This window comes from Nicotiana attenuata, unplaced genomic scaffold (genome assembly GCF_001879085.1).
Source record: "Nicotiana attenuata strain UT unplaced genomic scaffold, NIATTr2, whole genome shotgun sequence".
NCBI lineage: Eukaryota > Viridiplantae > Streptophyta > Magnoliopsida > Solanales > Solanaceae > Nicotiana > Nicotiana attenuata.
In genome coordinates this window covers 49,573-73,635 of record NW_017671384.1, presented here as the reverse complement: position 1 = coordinate 73,635, position 24,063 = coordinate 49,573, and the positions used below count along the sequence as shown (strand labels likewise).

General features: G+C 37.4%; 1 protein-coding gene and 1 long non-coding RNA gene across 2 annotated transcripts; one reads left to right on the top strand and one right to left on the bottom strand.

Annotated features, from left to right (window-relative positions):
- Nucleotides 1-4,435: 4,435 nt before the first annotated feature.
- On the bottom strand, nt 4,436-9,053 carry LOC109207969 (C-Myc-binding protein homolog). Its single transcript, XM_019370969.1, has 5 exons — nt 8,892-9,053; nt 5,523-5,595; nt 5,368-5,416; nt 4,999-5,122; nt 4,436-4,689 (listed from the first exon to the last, which is right to left on the bottom strand). Exons 1-5 carry the CDS (start codon nt 8,892-8,894, stop codon nt 4,561-4,563), a joined length of 378 nt encoding a protein of 125 aa, XP_019226514.1. The 5' UTR covers nt 8,895-9,053; the 3' UTR covers nt 4,436-4,560.
- Nucleotides 9,054-12,573: 3,520 nt separating this feature from the next.
- Nucleotides 12,574-23,439, top strand: LOC109207968. Its single transcript, XR_002065089.1, has 2 exons — nt 12,574-13,296; nt 23,196-23,439. It is a non-coding gene; the product is annotated as an uncharacterized LOC109207968 (long non-coding RNA).
- Nucleotides 23,440-24,063: the final 624 nt, after the last annotated feature.

Sequence of the window (24,063 nt, the reverse complement as noted above, 5' to 3'; positions counted from 1 at the left end):
ACACTCTTCCTCACATGATAATAAATATGCAATGGCACGGCATCACCCTTCGTGCTTTACACTCTTCCTCACATGAAAATAAATATGCAATGGCACGGCATCACCCTTCGTGCTTTACAGTCTTCCTCACCCAAACAACAAAACAATAACAACTCAACCAATATCCAATTCCAGTAAAACATGATAAGAATTGTTCAACATGAAGAATACCTAGTTTAAGCATGAACAATACGAATAAAGAATACAACAATCATAAGAATAAGACTCACTCGCATGCTATGACCCGACAACAACGTATAGGTACTCGTCACTTCACCTATATGACGTACTCAACAACCAAACACATAGCAAATAGACAACAATACCTAATCCCTCAAGCTAAGGTTAGCCACAACACTTAACTCGATCCCACGGCCAAACTCAAGCCTCAATTACCGCTTTTCCTCTAGATTCCACCTCCAATCCACTCGTATGTAGTCATAATTAACTTAACAACATCAATTATCGCTAAAGAAATCAATTCTAATGCATAATTATAAATTTTCCAATATTTTTCCCAAAAAGTCAAAAACCGACCCCGGGCTCGCTTGGTCAAAACTCGAGGTTCGGACCAAAACCCATTCACCCATTCACCCCCAAGCCCAAATATGTAATTAGTTTCGGAGTCCGACCCCAAATTGAGGTCTAAATTCCAATTATACAAAAATCCCTAATTCTACCCAAACCCCCAATTTCCACCATGAAAACCCTAGATTTTAGGTTGAAAATTGATGAAATGCAATGGGTAATTGGAAGAAAGTAGTTTAGAATCATTTACCAACACTTTGGGGAAGATATTGCCTCTTGAAAATCGCCTCTAAGCCTTCTAGTTTTTGAAAATATGAAAGAACAGCCTAATCCCGTTTTTGATTCTGTTTTTAAAACACTGGACAGGTCTTCATCGCGTTCGCGATGGACCTGTCGCGTTCGCGATGCATTGCGGCCAGAAGGGCCTTCGCATTCGCGAAGAGCTGCTCGCATTCGCGATGGTCTGTCCCCCCCGTCCATCGCGTTCGCGGGCCTGGGACCGCATTCGCGAAGAGCAACTCAATGATTCCCCAGCCCACCTCCATTTTACTCTACGCGTTCGCGTGATGCCGGTCGCGTTCGCGACCATGGCTACGCGTTCGCGATGAACAAACCCCTCCGTAGCCCAGGTTACACTTCGCGTTCGCGAGAGTATCTTCGCGAACGCGAAGAAGAAAAACCAGAAACACTGACTGCAGCAAAACACACCAGATTTCTAAGTGTAAATCACCCTGTAGCCTATCCGAGACTCACCCGAGCCCTCGGGGCTCCAAACCAAACATGCACACAAGTCTAAAACTATCATACGTACTTGCTCATGCGATCAAATCACCAAAATAACACCTAAAACTATGAATTTAGCACCAAATTGCATGAAATTTTCAAGAAAGTTTCAAAACTTCTATTTTCTCAACCAAAGGTCCGAATCATGTCAAATCAGTCCCGTTTCTCACCAAATTTCATAGATAAGGTATAGATATCATAACGGACCTGTACAGGGCTCCGGAACCATAATACGGACCCAGTATCAACAAGATCAATTATTAACCAAATTCTTAAAACCTTTATAATTCCAGTTTAACAATTTTCATCAAAAATTCATTTCTCGGGTTAGGGACCTCGAAATTCGATTCCGAGCATACGCCCAGGTCCCATATTTTACTACTGACCCACCGGGACCGTCAGAATACGGGTCCGGGTCCGTTTACCCAAACGTTGACCTAAGTCAACAAAATCAACTTTTTAGGCCAAAAATTATTATTTCTTCAGTTTTTCACATAAAAGCTTTCCGGATACACGCACGGACTGTGCACGCAAATCGAGAAGGAATAAAATGAGATTTTTTGGAGGCCTCGGAACACCGAATTGGATTCTAAAACACAAGATGACCTTTCAGGTCATCACAGCTAGTAATGCTTGCATTAGGATAGACTGTCAACATCACACCCTTTGGAATGTGGCCTTTTCTCGGACCTTGCGTGAATGCGGGGTGCTTTGTGCACCGGGCTGGCTTTGTTCTCAAAATTGCCCTGCCATTAGCTAAATAGCTCACTTTTGCCCCTCCCCACTAACAGACCTCCATGTCATATAATAAAGGGTCAATTTTACCCTTGAACTATTCGAAATAGAATAATTTTTGTCTCTCATTTCGCATTTGGCCTCAATTTGAGCCAGACATGAAGTCATGTTTTAACTCAAATGTGCTCATGTTCTGTATGATAGCAACTACTTGCAAGAAATAGAAAACAAAATCTAAATGAAGTCTTGTGTTTCCATAAAGTTTTCTTTGAGCAAAATCTTTTTATTCTCTGGGCGGGGACTAGGGATGCTATGCTATGGTATGAGACTCACCGGTTAAGTATTAAAGTGTTGTTTGTGGCATTGGCGTTGTTAACTCTTGGTAAAGCTGGCGAGACGTCACTTTAAAAGCATTTCTAGCTGATCAACTATGGAGATCTAACGAAGAAACAAATGAAGAGAATGAAAAACTTATAGAGACACGTCGAAAAATTATTTGGAGAGTTTGTTGGATTTTAGGTATAATTGTAGCAACTGTATGGCTCTCAAATACAGAGTGGGAGGTGCTTGCAAAGATATTTACAATCGCAATGGTAGCAAGATTTTCTTTGTTCTTGTTAGGCATCCCATCCTATGAACGCAAGAAACCATCTCCTAGCCCCATTCTTGATGTTTTCAAGGTTGTTAAAACGGCAATATCAAAGATTCATCTTGATTACCCAATACTCTCCCCATACTACTTTGATCCACGTACTCCATCCGTTGAAAATTGAATATTTTATATTTACATATAACATACTCTTTTGAAGGGGAGCCTTGGCGTAACTGGTAAAGTTGCTGCTATGTGACCAAGAGGTTCAAGGGTTCAAGCCGTGGAAACAGCCTCTTGCAAAATGCAGGGTAAGGCTGTGTACCATAGACCCTTGTGGTCAGGCCCTTCCCCAGACCTCGCACATAACGGGAGCTTAGTGAACCGGGCTACCCTTTGTATAACGTACTCTTTCAAGCTGAAACAATTATTACGAGCATAGACATCCAGTGTTACAAAGTCTTATAGCCACACAAATGTTATGACAATTTTAGACCATAAGTTTGACAACTCAGTATCTCAATAAACGGTACTTAACCATATTGCAGAATGCAGATGGTTAGACAAAGCTGCCATTTTGGAACCATCGCCAGTATCAATAGAGCAAGCTGAAACTGCTGACATTTTTGAGGTAGCAAAGGTGAAGGATGTGAAACGAGTGATGAGTATGTTTCCTCTTTGGTCAACGTTTCTTGTATACAGTCTAGTAGGGACTACAGCAAACACCTTCTTTTACGAACAAGCTAATGTCATGGATGACCATATTGGAAAAATATCCCATGTCCCAATTGTAATTTTTGTTATTATCAAAACCTTCACAAGTTCCATTATATCAATCATATGTCAATCGCTCAAAAACGTGGTAGGAACTACACGAAGTCCTCCATTGTTCAGAACTACACTTGGAATGTTATGCTCTTTTCTTTGTTGTCTAGCTGCTTGGTGTGTCGAAAAATACAGACATGATGATATGGAGATATGGGTGGACGAGGATAATGTAGAGTTTTACGTTAATGAAATGAGTGTTTTTTGGTTAATACTTCAGTTCGTCTTGGTTGGCCTTATGGATGGACTTTCATCGAGTGGGCTCCAAGATATCTTCGAAACTAAAGTTTCTGACTCAATGAAAGGGTATGAGCCAGAGTTCACTGAATTCGTCACTGGCATTTGCAAATTCTTTAGTGTGATTTTCATCCTTATTTTCAGATCCTGGTTCAAGGAGGACGTAAACACAAGTCGTCTTGACAAGTTCTATGCTATGTTAATGGCTCCTACCTTCCTTAAATTTCTTTACTGCACTATGCTATGTTAATGGCTCCTACCTTCCTTAACTTTCTTTACTGCTGGTTCGTGTGTTGCTGGTATGTGAATCAGCCATATTTTGACTTCACCATTGACAGTGCTCAACAATCAGAAGCTGGTGCCATAGAAGTCTTGACAAATGAGAATTCTGGCTTTGACGCTGCTCAAAAATTCGAAGATGGTGTCATAGAAGTCTTGACAAATGAGAATTCTAGCTTTGGCATTGCTCAAGAATTAGAAGATGGTATCATAGAAATCTTGACAAGTGAGAATTCTAGCTTGACTCCATCTACCAATAATTGATATGTTAACACGAGCTAAAGTCAAAGAGCTAGACCATAGGTCACTTAAAACTTCTATTTCGATCTTTGAAACAAACACTTGTTCTAAATGTTCACCAATTTTGTGTAATGATTTGTAGTTTAGTTTCTCAAACTTTAATGAGGATCTATATATGTATTACCTCAACTGCCGAGCATATTGAACTATGATTTTTGAATATGTTATGAATTTGTTAGAATGGAATTTGAAAGAAACTACAGAACAAACTCTCATAAACAAATAAGATACAACAGCTCCAGTATTCAAAAGAATAGAGCATTTTTAAACTCTTTACTACATTCGACTGTACTCTTGAGTTCTTCATCATGATCATTTTCGACGTTAGGCTCCTTAGTTGATGCTTCTACTTGTGTGTGTTTCAATTCCTCTAACTGCAATAGAAGATAACACTAAGTTTGTTCCATAATGAAGAAAACACTGAATTTTGTGTGGTATTACCACACATTATCAGACTTCGACTTGATAATGGCATTACTGTCTTCATAACCAAAACAATAAATAGACACAGGGAGGGTAACTAATTGATATGAAAGGTATTCAATTGGCCACACAAGGATTACCCGAAGGAAAGAAAGAAGAGAGAGGGAAGAATAACGGAAAAGAAAAAACTGCCACAACAAAAACAGTCATCTGCACTTCTAGACAGCTTAAGAAATTACAGTAAACTAGGTTGGTCATACCTCCCTGCATTTTTCTTGGTGCTCTTTTAGAAGTTCATCATATCTGATTTGCAAATCTGATAACTCAGCTTGTAGCTTTTCATATTCGGACACCGTTGGACCACCTAATTTTTGCTGGACAAATCTGAGAGATCAGAAACCAACCGATTATTTCATATAAGTTCTCTAAAGAGAAGGATCATAAAAGAATAATCAGCACAACCATGAGATGACAAGAACAACTTTAAGCAAAAGCTTTGTGCCTTTTCACATACGTGTTATTTTGAGATGAAACCATGATGGCGTTTCAACCAACCCCACCATTATAGTCACAAGCGATGCTGTTAATCGTCTATAGAATGAGTTTGGTGGTTTCTAAAGAATACTTACTCAAGAGCAGAAGAAGGTTTGTCATTCTGTTCGTACAGTGCGACAAGGACTAGAATGACAGGAAAACACACAAAATGAGATGGGACTGTTTCAGATAAAAATTAACCAAAAAAGAATGATGACTATTGACACTAATTTAGGAAGTAAGACAGAACCTTTGGTTAGAGCGTCAAGAACTCCACTGGCCTCCAGATACTTCCTGAAAGCTTCTTTCTTTGCTTCCTTTTCCTGCCCAATAATCCACGTAGGTAAAATCAACACAGGAAAATGAGGCATCTGTAAGAGATAATGGCGCGAAGCAGAGAAGGTAACAGATAGCAAGGAAATTTAAGGATAGATAGCCAACAGATTTTTTTTTTAAATTACTTCAAGCTGTTTAAATCACCGATATTAAATTGGCCTCATCCTCTTTTGGAGTTTTCTGCCATATCTGTGCATCTCGGGTTCGGAGGTGAGGAGAGTGTCAGATTCACTAAAATTGATAAAATAAGTGGCTTAGAATAATCATCCTAGGATGTTAAATAAATTACATAATGGTGAACTTGAGTTTATTTAATATGAAAATCCTCTACAAATTGGATAGGCTATTGTTTTAGCCAAGGCGTCCTAAATTACACTAATTATATGATTTACACCAGATATTAGGTAATATTGAGGATTGGTAGCAAATTGCGATCCTGTTCTCTCATTCTGTAAACAGAAAGATCCAGATATTAGGTAATATTGGTTAAAGGTCTGGAGACAAATTTCCACAAATAATAATAATGCCACCTCTCCTTTATATGGAGGATTTGCTTCCCAAAAGTACCAAAGAACGGCTACATAAATTAAAGCCATTACCTTGAAGACTTGTGAGGATTACGTTTGCAAACAAGCAACATAAAACAGAGAAACAGAAAAACTATAATGGAATTAGCCAATTGAACTCTCTATCTCATTTAAACGGAGAAGGGTAGAGGGGCATGCCCATTATCTACTGAGATTTGAAGATAGAAACAATCGATTTCTCGGTCATTAGAAAGAAAAGAAAAGAAAGTATACCTCATTTAGTAAGCTAATATATACACAAGGAATATTTGGAAGTTTTTAACACAATCAGCTTGCATCATCAAGCTCCAAAACTAACTAAGTTTGACTCAGAAAACAGTATCATATAAGGCCTTGACAATTTTCTAGACAAAACATAACAGTATCAAAAAACATGCTTCTGTAATGAGCAAAGTGTCCTGTCAAACTCATACATTAGTCAATATTACTCCCTTTGACCTCCTTAGCTAACTAAACTGAAAAAAATTCTAATAATTTCTCCTTCAAAGTAACTTTCCCCGATATCCTGACTTATCAGTATCGGTTAGCAAATCCAATTGTTCTACCATCCTGAGTTTGAGGTGATGCATTGAAAGTTAAGAGGAAAGTCAATGGAATCATTAAGAATATTTGGTAGGATTCGTAATGATTTAGTCGTAGTAATTAGGGAACGCAAGAATTAGTGAATATTTTTATAACGGTAGTGTCCAAACCACCTTGCATGGACCTCATCTAAAACATCGGATGCTTGCAACCTCTCACCAGCATAGAGAACAAATCAGTCTGCTCACCAAGGTTTAAACATATGGAAATAATTTACCTGGTTTCGCCTCTATTGGAATTTGAATCTTGATTTCTAGGGTTGTCAATCCAACTCTTTGACCGCTATGACACCCTCGTGGGGGCAAGAATTGGTTTACTTTCTTATTCATGTAGTTCAAAACTCCTACATAAAGAACCCTCTTGTATGTTGTTAATCACCTATTCGAACAAGAATTTTCTCTTTTCTTCTCGGAATATGCAAACTAAAAAATTCTAGATCTAATTGGCAAAAATCAAAGAGTTTTCAGTACATTTACTGAACTGTTGATCTTCAGGCCATTTGCTCGCTGCCAAATCGCAGGAGAATTCATATGCTAGCTTCTGAGATGTATCACAGTATCAGTATATTAACAATGGAAAATTCAGCCTAACTCGGTTAACATTAACAATGATGGGAACGCAATGCAGTTGCAAAATGGAAGCAAAATCTGAATATGCTGAGTAAGTTCCTTCCCAGTATTCTTGATTCCGAATTACTGGTAATCATGAAGAGCAATTTTTCTGTATCAAGCATCAGATGATCAGAGATTCCAACTAAAATGCAATGTACATCATCTTTCTTGAAAAGAAAAATATATATTAACAAAAATGTTCCTGTATCAGACTATCAATGCAATCTTAGACCTCAGGTTGTGTATGCAAAAGGCAACTAAACATGCAGCTGACTTCAATGAATAACCCGAATCCCAAAGTAGCAGTTGACTAGCGTTAAAACACTAATCAAACATAAGAAAAACACCAAGCAAGGTGGAAAGAATGTGTAAATATGTTATGATGGATCCCACACGATTGGCACTCTGTGATTGTGCTATTGACAATCCGACATACAAACATAGGCAAATCTACCTTTTCAGCAACAAATGCAGCTCGAATTATGTGTAGAGTTAAATTCATTAATTTCTGCTCCCATTGCTCCATAGGAGTACTGGGTGCACTTCTGCACTCACTCCGCATAAATTACATCCAATGATGTAATTTCATCATTGGATCATTCTCTATCGCTTTATCAGAATGCCCTTGATTATGTCCCAATTGAGGCAACATTTCCATTTGTTGCCTAAAATCTATGTAGCTAGGACTCTTTAAAAATGTTGATGGGCGTGCGTCGGATCCCCCCAAAAATAGTATATTGTTGGAGGATCCGACACGAGTGCGGCAACATATTTGGAGAGTCCGCAACATAGCCTAAAATTAATGACACTCACTTAAAAATAAAAAATTTCTTTTTTGGTCTTGAATACAAATATGCACATTGACCATGAACAATAGCACAAATTTAAGCAAGTGGGTCCAGAGTCTCATTGCACACACTATTATGATGGATATTAATTTGGTACAAAAACATATATTCATCCGTCGGCTTTAAATTCTACGCACTGACGGTGTAAAAAATATTTACACAATCATGTCACTTAAAGGTAATTGCAGGTAACTCTAATCAAAGTAATCATTGATTGGTAACCAATAATAAATGATAACCAACCAACCTACTATAGCAGGTTAAATTATAGTGATGGTGTAAAAATTACTACACTGTGGCGTATATATGACTTAAATCCTTATCAAAATTGAATCTTTTTTACACAACTGCAAGTAACTCTAATTAATAAGCATTTGATCGATAACCTAGTATAAATGATAAGTAACCTACTACAGCAGGTTAAATTACATTGATGAGTAAAATTTCACTACACTGTCCGTGTATATAACTTAAATCCTTATAAGAAAACTAGAAAACTGAATCTTTATTACTTCCCAATAAGGTAAAGAACTTCAGTATAGCTAGCTGATTATTACTGTGAAAAAGAAGTAATTTTTATGAACTGAGAAGCAGAGATCGGAGGTAATTCTAAGTTTTAAATAACAATGTCATTTCTGAAAAGATTGAAGCTCACCATTTTCTATTTTTCTTCACTAGGATTTCAATTTCCAAGCTACCCCAATTGTGAAACTCGTTTTCCCCTTTTTTGGTAGAGAATTTAGATCAGGGGTGGAGTTTGAACCTTTTTCTTTACGGTTGGGGGGATTTGATATCGAGTTATCTGAACCGGAGTGGCATGTTAATTTAAACAGAGCCGGTCGAATATTAGTGAATTGGGTTTCTCCGGTTTTAAAGGAGGATATAATAATAAAAAAATGGGAATTTTTCATTCCTATACAATATTTGAAACTTAATTACCAAAATTATTCTAATTTTGTATATTACCCGCCATAAACAAGGATTACTTACAAATTATATACATTCCATCTTAAAAGACTCTCAATCCCTTATTAGTTCCTTCAATCAAAGGATTTAGTTACATTTTTTTTTTCCTTTTTTTCTCTCCTCTCTCCCCTGTTCTCTCCAGATCGAACTTATATTTAATTATGAAAACGGTCTAGTTGGATGAAAAAATTTGTCATTTGGTCAGCTCCCAACAATCTCTTGTTATTTCTCTCCACTCTCCCCTTTCTCTCCGAATCGAACTTATATTTAATTATGAAAATGGTCTAGTTGGATGAGAAGATTCGTCATTTGGTCCCAGCTCCCAACAGTCCTGTTATTGGCATGAAAGTACTATCCATTAGGTAACGGTTCAGTTGAAGTTGAAAGACAAAGTTTTTCCAGAAATTTCTTTTACCCCTTTCTATATGGGAATAGGATGAAGAATTCATTACTTAAATGGTCACTCAACTATCCCAAATTATCTCCTAAAGTCACTTTTCTTTCGTTTGTAACAACAAACTAAACTATGCATATTGCACTCAGAAGGTCACTCAACTAGATTTTCAAATTTTGGATTGCCAAATATCTATTTTACCCTCTAAATTATAAACATTTATCTTCTTTTTATTTTTTTAAAACTTTTAATATTATGATTTTACCCTTTTTAATTTACATTATAGACTTACCTATAGAATAAATAAATATTATTTATAAATTAAAAAAATAAAAAGTATTTAAGCATATATAATGCTGGAATAACAAAATATGAGCATAGTAAAAAACTTAATTAGAATAACTTGTTAGTAATAATAATTTTAGTATTAACAACAAAAATTCAAAAAAATATTTACACAATTCAAAAACGAAAGAAAATAAAGGTTGTAAAATATATATTCCATACTCGTAATATAAAAATTATATAAATAAAGGTATTTTTATAATATATATTATATGTTCTTGAAAATTATGCTCAATGATATTATATATATTCCATGCACAACCTAACATAGCATATTTTACCCTATACAAATAGTCTCCCTGCTTTCCGGTGACATTACTTTGTGTCATCAGAAAGTTGGTAGAAACATAATAATATAATTGAGCATAATAATGTATATTATAAAAATATATTTATTTAAATAATTGTTTTTATATTACGTGCATGGAATATATATTTTACAACCTTTATTTTCTTTCATTCTAAATTGTGTAAATAAAGTTTTGAATTTTTTTGGTAACACTAAAAAGTATAAAAAAGAAATGTTTATAATTTAGAGGGTAAAATAGGTATTTGGCAATCCAAAATTTGAAAAATTTAGTTGAGTGATCTTCTGAGTGCAATAGGCATAGTTCAATGACTTTGTTGTTACAAATGAAAGCAAAGTGACTTTAGGAGATAGTTTGAAATAATTGAGTGACCATTTGAGTAATTGACTCATAGGATGAACCATCAATTTAGTCAATAATTTTACCAGAAATAATAGGGGGGCACTATCACACCTGAACATAGTGTAAACGAGGCAGAGTAAGCATAGTAAGAAGGTAATGTCTCCAAAAGCAGGCGACGAAAAACCTACATCAAATGTTGCAGCTGAACAAAATTTAGTGTCTCCTCGGACTTCAGAGAAGATAAAATCAACTGAGAAAAGAACAATACATGCTGCATCAACATACAAATTAAAAACAAAATTTGTATAAATTTAATGCAAATTTGAATAACTACAACAACATACACAGTAAAAATAAATTTCATACAATTAATTATATATTGTACAACTTATCTACAACTTTCATACATTATTTCTACCTAGTTAAATACAACTGCAATATCATACAACTTAAATCCAATTTTTATACAAATTTTATACAATATGTCTTTTGTATATATTTTGTATCTAATTTGTATATATTTTGTCTGTGGTGTGTGCTTCTTCCTCTCTAAAATTTTAATCAAAACATACTCTCTTAATAAAATTTTGATACATCTCAACAACTTTATGTAAAAAGATAATATTGATAAATTAAATATAAATTTTATACAATGATTCAAACATTATACAACTATTTTTTCACTTTCATACAACATTCAAATAAAAAATATATATATAAATACAACATAATACAATTTACATACAATTATAATACAACTTTACTACAATTTCGTAAGTATATTGTATGTCATGTGTTCTTCTTCTTTTTCTTCTTCTTCGAGTTTCAATGTGATGACCCAAAAGGTCATCTTCTGTTTTAGAACTCGAATCCGTGTTCCGAGGCCTTAAAAGCCTCACTTTATCTCTCCTCGGTTTGCGTGCGCAGTCCGGGCGTGATTCCAGAAAGCCTTTATGTGGAAAATTGAGAAAAACAATAAGTTTTGCCTTTAAAAGTTGATTTTTAGTTGACTTCGGTCAACATTTGAGCAAACGGACCCGGACCCGTGTTTTGACGGTCCCGGAGGGTCCGTAGTAAAATATGGGACCTGGACGTATGCCCGAAATTGAATTTCGAGGTCCCTAACCCGTGAAATAAATTTTTGATAAAAACTGTTAAACTGAAATTCCAAAGGGTTTGAGAAATTAGTAAATGTTTGATCTCGTCAGTATCGGGCCCGTATTTTGGTTCCGGAGCCCGGTACAGGTTTAATATGATAATTACATCATGTCTGTGAAATTTGGTAAAAACGGAGTTTATTTGACGTGATTCGGACCTTTGGTTGAGAAAATATAAGTTCTGAAACTATCTTAAAAATTTCATGTGTTGTGGTGATTGAATTCGCAGTTCTAGGTGTTATGTTGACGATTTGGTCGTGCGAGCAAGTCCGTATGATGTGTTAAGACTTAGGTGCGTGTTTGGTTTGGAGCCCCGAGGGCTTGGGTGAGTTTCGGATAGGCTACGGGATATCTAGACTTACGAAAAGACCTGGTGTTGGATAGTTGCAGAGATTGCAGGTCTCATGTAACGACCCGACTGGTCGTTTTGAGCAATCGCTCCGGTTTGGCAGTTTGAGGTCACGAGTAGCTTCACACAGTGTATTACGACTTGTGTGCATCACCGGTTCGGGTTTTGAGAGGGCCGGAAAGGGATTGTAGGAGTGAATCTCATTTTAGGCCCGAAGTTGAAGAAATTGACCCAGGGTTTGACTTTTGAATATTTGACCTCGGGCCGGAGTTTCGATGGTTCCGGTAGGTTCGGATAGTGATTTTGGACATAGGCGTATGCCCGGAACTTCATTTGGATATTTCTAAAAGGTTCGGCATCATTTGGCGAAATTTGGCAATTTAAAGGTTTAAAATCCTCCTAAGGTTGACCATGGTTTGACTTTAAGGTTATTGGGTCCGGATTGTGGTTTTGAAATTTGGAATAGGTAAATTAGAACTCACCTGTGTGTGTGGCGTTCCAGAAAAAGGAATGAGAGCTCTCATCTCGCATCCGTCCCTGCGGGCAGTACCCATCTTCGCAAACCTGCTTAATCCCTTCTTTGAATCAGCCTTCACTAACCACTCTCTCTTTCCTCCTACCAGATTAACTCCCTATTCAATTTCTCCAAGATCTAATAAGACAAATTTAAAAGTTCCTTCATAAGCACTTCAACTCTTTATCCATATTCCTAGATCCAATTATCTTACTCCAAGAGTTGGTCTAATTCCCTTGAAATTCTATCGGTCATAAGCTTAATTATTATTACTACTTCTCAACATATAGACGTTTTTCTTCTGTTAATAAATTGAGTTCGCAGATCTGGTGGGCAGATTTTATCGCATTGTTGGATTAAATTATTGAGGGTTGAAATTGAAAATAAAATGGGCGGCACAAGGAGGGCTAGTGTTATCATTTGCCTCATTGCTCGTTCACTTAATTCTTGTCAAGTCCAATGATGATCTTGTTCAATATACTGCTACTACTCTTTTCACTAAGGATTTGACTTCCACTTTAGCCACTAGAAAAGGTCTTGGGTTTCGCAAGTTGTGGGGAAATGTGAAGTCATTGGAGTCCTTGCACCCTCATCCAATCCAAGAAGTGCATACCCTGATTGAGCCGAGCGTTGGTGAATTGGTAAAGGAAAAAGCTAAATTGAGTATTGAATTGGCCGTATTGAGGTAAGTATCTTGCCTAACCTTGTGTGGGGGACTTCCCCTTAGGAATTGAGTCTTCTATGCTAATTGTAGTCTGTGCATACGAGGTGACGAGTGTGTGCTCGGACTTATTTGTAGGAAATATGTTTTAGGGTTCTTAGGTCCTTATGTTCAATATGTGGAGAGTATTCCGTTATGATTGAGTTTAATAATTGCTTAAATTGTCTCTATATGCTTCATATGATGTTGCTAGCTTTCCTCGAATTCCTACGTGTTGCATTGACCCTTAATTGCCTTAATTGAAGTGATCGCCTTCCTTTTTGTTTTGATACTTCTTGATTGTGAGTTTCTCTATGACTTCGTACAAATAGGTTACATGTCCAATTGTTGTGATTACCGGTGTAGTTATCACGTGCTTTTTGTGTCTTGTTGTTTAGTTGAGGTTTCATTGTGAAGTTAATTATCGTACAAGTTTGGTTATAGCTGATTCCCTTGCCGGGACATATTTAATTCTTACTGTTGGTTCCCTTGCCGGGATGTGTTTACTCTTGTTGTTGACTCCCTTGCCGGGATATGGTTGTTTCCATGTTGTTCCCTTGTCGGAATTCTTTTGTGATTAGTGTTGATTTGTATATTAAATGGATCGGGTTGCACGCCGCAAAAATATTATATGGACCGGGTTGCACTCCGCAACAATATTAAATGGATCGGGTTGCACGCCGCAACAATATTAAATGGATCAGGTTGTGCGCCGCAATAATATTATATGATTTGGATCGGGTTGCACGCCGCAACAGTACTATATGATTGGGATCGGGTTGCACGCCCCAACGGTACTATATGATTGGGATCGGGTTGCACGCCGCAACAAGAAAGAACAAAAGTGAATATTGCCTCTTATGGTGAGAACAAGAGTAAAATCACGGAAGGCGGTGTCGTGCACTTTCTACTGCTGTGTTTATTTGTTGTTATCAATTCAAGTGTTTAAACTGTTTAAATTTCTTTATTGCTGTGATCCTTTGTGTTAGAACATACAATGTTTTCAATACCTCACCGTATTTATGTGTATATATATATATATATATATATATATATATATATATATATATATATATATATATTCCAATACTTTAAACTTCAATAACTGTTACAGCCGTAATTTAATTAGTTTCTCAATTATATCCCTTTAAACCGTTTGAGGTCGTATTTTACTTAAAAAATGTATTTCTACTAAGTTTTAAGTTATAAAATCTTATGTTCAAGGTAATAATCCATCTAATGTTGTACTTTTAAATTAAAAGGGGTACTTTCCTTACTCAAATAATTTCAAAATAAATAATTTCACCTTTTCTCGCTGGCTTTCCCAATTAGTTCAGAAAATGTAATTTTACTTATATTAGGTAAATGGGACTTCCTGGACATATTAAGTGCATTGTACGGACATTATGTATTGTATAGCATGTGGATTCTGTTGTTAAAAGTGAAATGGAAAAGATGGGGGCACAAGGTGCCATGTGTGCGGAAAATTCGGAAGTTGAGATTATTATATGAGAAATCGAGGATTGAGATGGTCGGTATTGTGTATTAGACATGATGCGATTGATTGAGTGGGTGTTTCCTTCGTTAATTGAATACACTCTTACTCGTCTCTATTCCTGTTATGTCAGTGTTGATTTACTTGGTTATCGTTTGTTACTACCCGCGTTCTCCTTTATTGTTCTTACTGTTGTATTTTGATTTCTTTCCGTTGTTGATATTACCTCGTTATCTTTATCGCGATATTTTATTATCATATCTTGTTCATTTCATTTGACCAGTAGGTGTCTTGATTGTTCCTCGTTACTACCCCACCGAGGTTAGTCTTGATACTTACTGGGCACCGCCGTGGTGTGCTCATACTACACTTCTGTACATTTTTGTGTACAGATCCAGGTACTGATCGATAGTAGCTATGCGGGTTGTCGCGGTGGAGACTCACGGTAACCTGTTGCTGCGTTCGCAGGCCTCGGAGTCACCTTCGTTTGTATTTACGTTCCATTGATTCCTTCTCGTTCTGGATCAGTGTTGTATATTTTGTATAATTACTCTTAGAAAGGCTTATGACTTGTACCACCGATTTTGGGAATTGTGATTTATTGAGAGCTATTTAATTTGAAGTTAGTAAATATTAATGTTATTTCTGTAAATGTTAGGCTTACCTAGTTTAGAGACTAGGTGCCATCACGACCCCTTAGGAGGGATTTTGGGTCGTGACAAGTTGGTATCAGAGCTCTAGATTCATGGGTGCTACGAGTCATAAGCAGGTTTAGTAGAGTCTTGCAGATCGGTATGGAGACGTCTGTACTTATCTTCGAGAGGCTACAGAACTGTTAGGAAATTCCACCTTTTCATTTCTTATCGTGCGATATTAATTCAGCTCGAAGTACCTGACTTATGCCCCTCTACATCTACTCGTGTATAATATTACGCTCTCAGCGTTCGCTATGCGCCAGTGGTTCGTGATGCTACAGACAAGCTACAAAGGAGTCAGGGATGCTCAGGCATTGCCTCGACGTGTCGTCCAGACTGAAGATACAGAGGCATTAAGAGACTATTCAATTGTTCGTATGGAGGCGCAGCGGTTTCCGGCACCTGCTTCAGGCTGCGAGCTGGTAAGGTTTAATTGGTTGACTAGTTGTCGCGATTGTGGCAAGGCCATGAAGTGGGTGTTGATTGGGAATAGTTGGTGGTATTAGAGTACCTCGTGATTTATGTTGTACGAGCTTTGAAGGTTAGTTTTGCGGATCATCAGACTTTGTTTTCTATGGCTTTGCGCCAAGTGGAGGAGTCCAATAGCGGCATTCAGATTGCGGAATCAGATTTGTATCAATCTTAGCCTGAGGTATGTGTATATGTGGTATTGGTAGATTCCCGGATTTGGGGTATGACCAGGGTCTGAGATCTCGCACGGGATGATGCTGGGGCTTACAGTATTTCTACGTCAATAATGGATCTACATTTCAGTATCTAGGGGAGTCGGAGGAACAACTTCAGATTCACAGGAGGTCTATTCAGCGTGGGCATCGTGGTTGTGGCAGAACGGGGTGCTTCAGAGGTAATGCGGTGGTCTATGAGTTTCTTGCTACGTAGTTCATGCTAGAGTCATCTGTATGTGGGGCTTTGATGGGAGTTATTGTATATCGACTATCCGAAGAAACGAGTCAGTTTAGTAGTATTGGGTCAGCATAGCCATGGAAGTAAATGGTCCTTTTGAATGGGAATTCTCTACTGGCATTTGTGGCAGCACTCTTGGATTGGGCGGTTTGTGTGACTCGGTTGAGTTAGGGAGGTGCTGTCCTGATGGTTTGGTTGCGTGCGGGCGGATCTCGGAGGGTTCTCAACAGTTGACTACGGCTTGAGTTGGGTGTCTACTATGGGCATAAGGAATATGTGGTACATCGCGGTTTCTCCCGAATCGTTATCTGAAATTAATAGAGCGTTGGCATTGTTGGCTATTATATGTGAAGAGTGTGCATTTTTGGAAAGGACCTTGAGTTTTGATTTGTAGTGCGTGGCTGGTAGCAGGGTGATTACTGGGTTTTAAGGCTTTCGAGGTTCATATTTCGTTACGCGGTCAGAAACTCTATATGAGTGCTTCAGCAGAATGATAGGGTGTAAGTGATATATCAGCCATTTGTTTGCGTAGTGGAGTTAGAGTATGGAAATTTTGGTATTCCTGAGGTTTTGGGGCTAGATGCCCTCATATGTGAATTATTTCCTATTTGCGGATTGTGGAGAAACGTTGAGGATGAGGTAGTTAATAGCATGCATGATTGATAGGTCGCTGTGAATTTTTGGAAAGGATATTTACCTATTTGAAAATAATCAGGATTTGGTTGGGGGCTATTTGAAAGCTCAATGAGAATATGTATCCTGTATCAGATCAAGTTTGAGTGCTCCCGTGAGATCGTCATTTTGGTTATGTTATCAGGCAGAATGGATATTATTTGTGCCCTAGCCTATGATATGTGCTACTCTTTTATGATGTGTTTGATGGCGAGGTTGTATAACTATTTTCCCCGCAAGTAGTAATCCTGTTCAGGCCTTACGGCGATACGGGCGAGATAGCCCTCGTGATGTTGATTTGCTTGGTGCACCTTAGTTGTACTTGCTTCTTTCATGTGTTAACACTTTCATTTATTTTCCCACAGTTTTATTTATGCACCTTGTTGTACTTGATATCAGTATTTATGTTCAGTGAGCTCGAGCATTTTGGCTTGATGAGTATTTGGGAGCGGGCTGCACGCCGCAGCGGATGTTATATGAGATACCCTTTCCTTGTGTTTATTTGGGGTCCTGTTTTTCCTCTGTGGAACAATTTGATGAAAACTATATTTTTGTTGTTGCTCATGTTACACTTGTTAGAAAATTCTTCTACTTTGCTTTTCCTTATTTGTGTTACGTAATTGAGTTATTGATGGTTCAGTGTACGAGCTGTGTAGTGTGAGAATTTGTGTGTTTCTGTGATGAATCATCAGTTGGGCTGCTTGTATTGGTCAAGATGTGGTTCTTAGACCTGAGGGTGGTACTATGGTATTGGGGGTGAGGAGTGTTTGGAAGTATGTGGGTGTTTCTGCTAAGATTTGGGTAATGGCCGCACCCATAATTTCGCGGACCGCGGTGGAGGTTCGCGGCCACGCCCGGGGTTTAGCGGACCGCGTAGTGAGGATCCGGAGGTGCTATATAAACGGGACTTTTCATCCATTTTTCACTTTTTCAAAACCCTAGAGCATAAGAGGCGATTTTTCAAATACTTTTTCTTCCCCAAATCATAAGTAAGTGATTCTTAATTCCTTTCTTTCACTCTTTTACTTCTTTCACAAGATTTCATCTTAGAATCTAGGGTTTTCATGGTAGAATGGGGATCTTTGGGTAGAACTTAGGAATTTCAAATTTGGGGATTTAGACCTTAAATTGAGGTCGGATTCCGAAACTAATTACATATTTGGGCTCGTGGGTGAATGGGTGAATGGGTTTTGGTCCGAACATCGAGTTTTGACCAAGCGGGCCCGGGGTCGGTTTTTGACTTTTTGGGAAGAATGTTGGGAAACCTATAATTATGCATTAGAATTGATTTCTTTAGCGGTAGTTGATGTTATTAAGTTAATTATGACTAGATACGAGTGGATTGGAGGTGAAATCTTGAGGAAAAGCGATAATTGAGCTTTAAGTTAGCCGTTTGATTGAGGTAAAAGTGTTTGGTCTAACCTTGACTCGAGAGATTAGGGATCCCCGACTTAATTGCTATGTGAAATTCCACGTGTGTGGCGTATAGGTGTGGTGACGAGTACCTATGCGCCGCCAAATTATCTATTTAGCACGTTCCCTTCCCCGTTCCTAATATATTGTTTTCCTGTCTTAACTGCTACTTGCTTATTGATGCTTCCATGACTAATTGCTTCTTGTTAAATGTTGTTTTCTCTATTGAAGGTATTAATTGTTCCGTAGTTTCCTTATATTACATTGTTGGTTTGAGTTGGTTTATTGGTGCTTCATGTACACTTTGGTTGGTCTCGCTATGTAGTATTAACTAGGGCTGTGCATTTGGATCGGATATCCGAAATCCGATCCGATCCACTCTATTTCGGATTTTCGGATTTCAGATTTCGGATTTTCGGATTAGATACGGATTATGTTTTATAAAATTTTGGATTTTCGGATTGGATTCGGATTGACATATTTTTAATCCGATCCGATCCGAAATCCGAAGTTATATGACCTATATATAAATACTATCCAAAAATTTTAGGGTTAAGTAACCTTATATTCATTTATCGGAGACTGACCCTAGGTTATATCGATGTTGAGTCTCTAGTCTCTTCCGCCTCTCTTCACAGATCTATTCCTCAGTCCTCTCGAACTCGAAGTCTTCATCTCAGTCTGACGCCGACCAAGCTTCCGCCGTCTTCACTCTTCATCTCAGTCCTCTCGAAGTCTCAAGTCAGTGAACTCCAAGTCCTCTCAAGTCTTCACAAACGATTTCCGGTCAAGAGCAGGTGATGTTTCAGTTATCCGGGAAAGTATTTTCTTCATTGTTAAGTGAATATTCAGAAGTGGACTTTAGTTTGCAGAAATATGGTCAAATAGAACCTCTGATAGAAGTTCAAATGTTAGAAGCTTTTGGAATTGAATTCCGGCCTAAAGTTTAGGTCTCATTTGAAATGAAGTTTGCTCTTTATCAAGTTAAAGTGTAAAATTTCTGTTGAAATTATATTTGTAAACTACACTGTAGTAGAGAACCACCCTGTCGGAAGTGTTGGCAACTGTGACTGCTGTTGGCAAGTTGGGAATTTTAGGCAACTGAGGCAGTGACGGTATTGTTGGCAAGTTTGGAAGTTGCAGTAGGTTGCGAGCTGCATTGCTTGTGTTGATGCTTGATAAGGAAAATAATGCTATGATCAAGAAAAGGATTGAATAGTTGCTAGAAGAAGCCATTCTGTTAATTTGATATATTGTTTTGTTTCAAGGAAATGAAGTAGATAATAGAAGTTGGAAATGAATCAATAATTTGATATATTGTTTTCTTGATCATAGCATTAAAAGTAATAGTTTGAGTATACAGATTACAGTATAGAATAAAATCTAACATAGGATAATTATGCGACAATCCGATCCGACAATCCGAAAAATATCCGATCCAAAGTTTCAAAATCCGATCCGATCCAATGTTATTCGGATCGGATTCGATTGCCCTTTTACAATCCGAAATCCGAAATCCGAATCCGAAATTATGCTAAATCCGATCTAATCCGTGCACAACCCTAGTATTAACTGGTGAAGTTTCATAACTGTATAGATCTCCCGTTCTTTTTGGTTTGAGGTATAAATGTTGTGGAGGATTTTGAGCTAAATTGTGAAATACTAGTTCTTATTTTGTGATTGGTAACTGATATGGTGGGATCGGGTTGCACGCCGCAACAGGAGGAATAAGGGTAAAATGTGATTGTCTGGTGGGATCGGGTTGCGCGCCGCAACAAGGAGATAATAAAGGTGGACAGGTGGAAATCGGGTTGCACGCCGCAACAGGAAGAATAAGGGTATATATATTGAGGAGTAATAAGGGTGGAACTGGTGGGATCGGGTTGCATGCCGCAACAAGGAGTAATAAGGGTGGATGTTCATATTGTTATTGATTATATGGTGGGATCGGGATGCGCGCCGCATCATTTGTTGTTTATATATTCTTCTTCTGCTGTGATTTATCCTGTAGTATTGTAACTCTCTTAAGATTGGTTATAGCTGAGTACTGGCAAGACATTTGGGTTCCGTATTTACTTTGTTGCTAGATATTGTTCTGTGAGCAGTGATTTTTGCCTCACTTTAACTACTCCATAAATTCATAAAATTAGGATTTTTCTTTGATTTTAGAATTTAATTGCATTTTTGTGTGCATTTTTAGTTGGCATAATTCATAAAAAAAAATACAAAAATAGTACATTTGCATCTAAAATTTGATTTTTATATTTTTAGTTTTACTAGTTAATTAATATTACTAAATAAGAGAAAATAACAAAAATAGCCTTTTTACAATTTTAAATTTTACATTTTGATTAGGAATTAGTTAATTAGTCTCACCTTAGATTTGATTTGGGTCTTATTTTAGGAGAAGTTATTTTACATAATAAAATCAGAAAATTCCAAAAAGAAAAAATAATAATAATAATAATAGTAAAGTACAAATAAATAAAAAGGGATTAAAAGAAAATTGGAATGAAGAAAAATGAAAAGGAGGAAATAGACTTTTGGGCTAAAACAATTATTCCCCTCAGCCCAATTGAAAATCCGCCCAAACAAGCCCAAAAATCCGGCACCCATACCCGGTCCAGCACCCATGCTTTGAGACCAACGAAACGACGTATATAAGAGGAATACTACGTCGTTTTGAGTCAAGAAATAGCAAATTATCTGGACCCTTCATCCTTCCCAATCCAACGGCCCTGAGTTGATCTTGGTTTTAAAATAAAATTGTCCGAACATTGTCTCAACCCTAGAGACAGACCCTCCTTCCTCGTACTCGTCGTTCCCCGCCGGCTCCGCCTTACGCCGCCGCCGGAAACCGCCTCACAGCGGCGGCCGGCGTCCAATGACGCCTAAATTTGGCACCGTCTTCTCTCCTCGCCCCCCTCTTCCCAAATCCACCCTCATCTTACCTCAAACCCCAACCAAAACCCTCGAATCTGTAAACCCTAGGCGCCGCCTTCGCCGCCCACGGCGGCGCCACCACCAAATGACCCCAAGTTTTACACCATGTGTTCTCCCCAAGGCCTTCTTTCCCAAATCCATGGCCATCTTCGTTTGGATCCCCCTACATATCCTCGAATTTTAAATCAAAAAACTCGGCCTAAACCCTAAAATGCCTCCAAATCTCATCAAATTGATGTCACACGACCTCCTCACCTCCTTCATGACGAATCCATCATCAGTAGCACTTGAACTTCACCGGAGCTGATTGATTTTTCAAATTTAAAAGGGGAGCAGAACCCTTAGGGTTTTAGTGAGTAAGTTTTCTTTATTTTTCTCCATTATTCAGAGTTAGCTTCTCCTTCATGCTTGTCGTTCTTTTCTGATTAGTTAATTTAGGGTTTGGTTTGTTTGTTTTTTCTCATCTTTTCTTATCAACTCGTCCGAAACAGTGTTTAAGTGTGTGGATTTGTCTTTTTATTTGTTTGCTTTTCTGTTAATCAATAGTAATAATCTGTCGTTTGCTAATATTAGTTGTGATTTAAGTTCTTTAAATTAGGGTTAATCATGTTCAGAATTTCGTTTACATTTTGTCTTGCTTAAATTTTCTTCATGTATGATTTAAGTTTATTCTATTAAGTTTGGTTTTTGTGTTTTGGACAGATTCTTGATGATCTTTAATTGGTCCTGCTTGGGCACTGTTTGGTTTTGGTTCGCTTAACTAGTAATCCTATATTAGTTAGTTGATTAGCTTAGTTTAGTTCATTTCAATTTAATCAGTGGTCGTTCTTTAGTTCCATGTTTGTTTTCAAATAATCCTTAAGCTTAGTTTAGTTGTTTGGGTATAGTTGACTAGGCTAACCCTTGTTTGAGTAACCTTGGTTAGTTCGAACTAGGGTTAACTAATTTTCAGAGTTAGTTTGGTTGATTTGGTAATTTCAGTTGATAAAAGGGTAAGTTAGGCATTTCAAAGAGAAGGAATCTTGTAGTAACTAAGATAGAATTCTCTAGAAGCTTCTAGAATAGGGCTCAAGTTAGATTTCAGCAAGTTTAGGATAGTAACTTGGGTAGCAAGTTAAAAAATAAGGGACTAAAAGCTGAAAATGAGTAAGGACCAAAAAGAAAACTGAAAATCTGAAGGTAGCCCTAGACTTTGCCTATAAAAGGGCACACCATTGCCTTGTTTAACAGGTTTTGAACAATCTGAAAATTCCCCCAAAAAAAAAGATGTTTTAGATTCTGAAAAATCCAAAAAAAAAAAAGCTCTCCAGCTCTTAAAAATTCCCTTCCTCAATTCTGAAATTCAAATTTGAGCCTCAACATTCGAGAGGTTCAAATTTGAGATTGTATAGCTGTAGAAATCATCACCTTAGGTCTTACCTCCTGCTGAAAATCCAAAAACATACAAAATCTAGTAAAAAAAAATTTCAAAAAAAAATAATGTTGTTGCCTTAAACTCTGAGTTTGATTGCAAGCTGATTTTCATCTGAGTTTCCTACTGTTCTAGCTTCAATTTCAAGTCATTTTGGGTCTAGCTCATGCTGTTTTCGGCTATTTTATTGCTGCTGATTCTCTGTTAATTTTCCTGGGGCTGTGATATCACTTTGGTCTTGAGATTGGTTTTATGTATTGCTGATTCGAGTTGCTGACTGCTGTGTACTGCTGCTGACTCTTCCTTCTTCTTACTTTTCTCTAATTTCCAGGTACATATATTTGAACTCTGCAATGTGAATTCAAGTTGGAGATGAAATGAAGCGATTTCTCTATTTTATTAGCTTCATATTAGTATTAACAGTGATTGTAGTTTCCTGTTTGTTATGTAGACCAATGATGTATTAATCGTGTTTTGGTTTATAAACCTGTTTGGAAATGTTAGCTTCAGTAGTATTTTGGGACATTCAAAACTGTATAAATTGGACTGTTTATTAGAGATTTTCAACACTTAAATTCGTGTTAATTTGGATAGAACTCCAGTAGCCGTTCAGGTTTCAACCATTGAGTAGTTTATATGAACTTATGCAATTGAAGTCTGGTTTGTTGCTAAATTCCAGGAATCAGCGTTTAGGGTGAATAAACAAACGTGTAGATTAATTGAAATCAAAGAGAAGTGATTAGTATTTTGCAGAATTCCGGTATTTTTGACACCTAACTCATATAAATGCTTTAGCCATGGCAGATCTGAAATCACAATTCCTTTTGAATTACATTTGTTTTACTGAGTTAATTTGTATAGCAGAACTGGACCGGGCCTGTTCTTAAGGGGCCTAAATTTTAAACAGCCTTGTGTTGAGGCCCAGCGTCTGGATGGCTTCATCTATCAGAACGGGGCCAAGCCTCTAAGGCCCCCAAAAGTTGTTATGGGTTAAAACCTTTTAAAATTACATTAGGAATATGGGAAATTAATTTGCAGTATAAATTTAGGTTTTTGAGTTAGGTAGCGGGTTCAAACTAAGAGGGTCTGTCCTTTTGTTTGAATTCGGACTTGAACTTGAGACCCGAATTCATAAATGCAAATTAATTAGCCCTTTTAGAGACAAATAATAAATAGAAACTTATAGTTACTTTAGGACT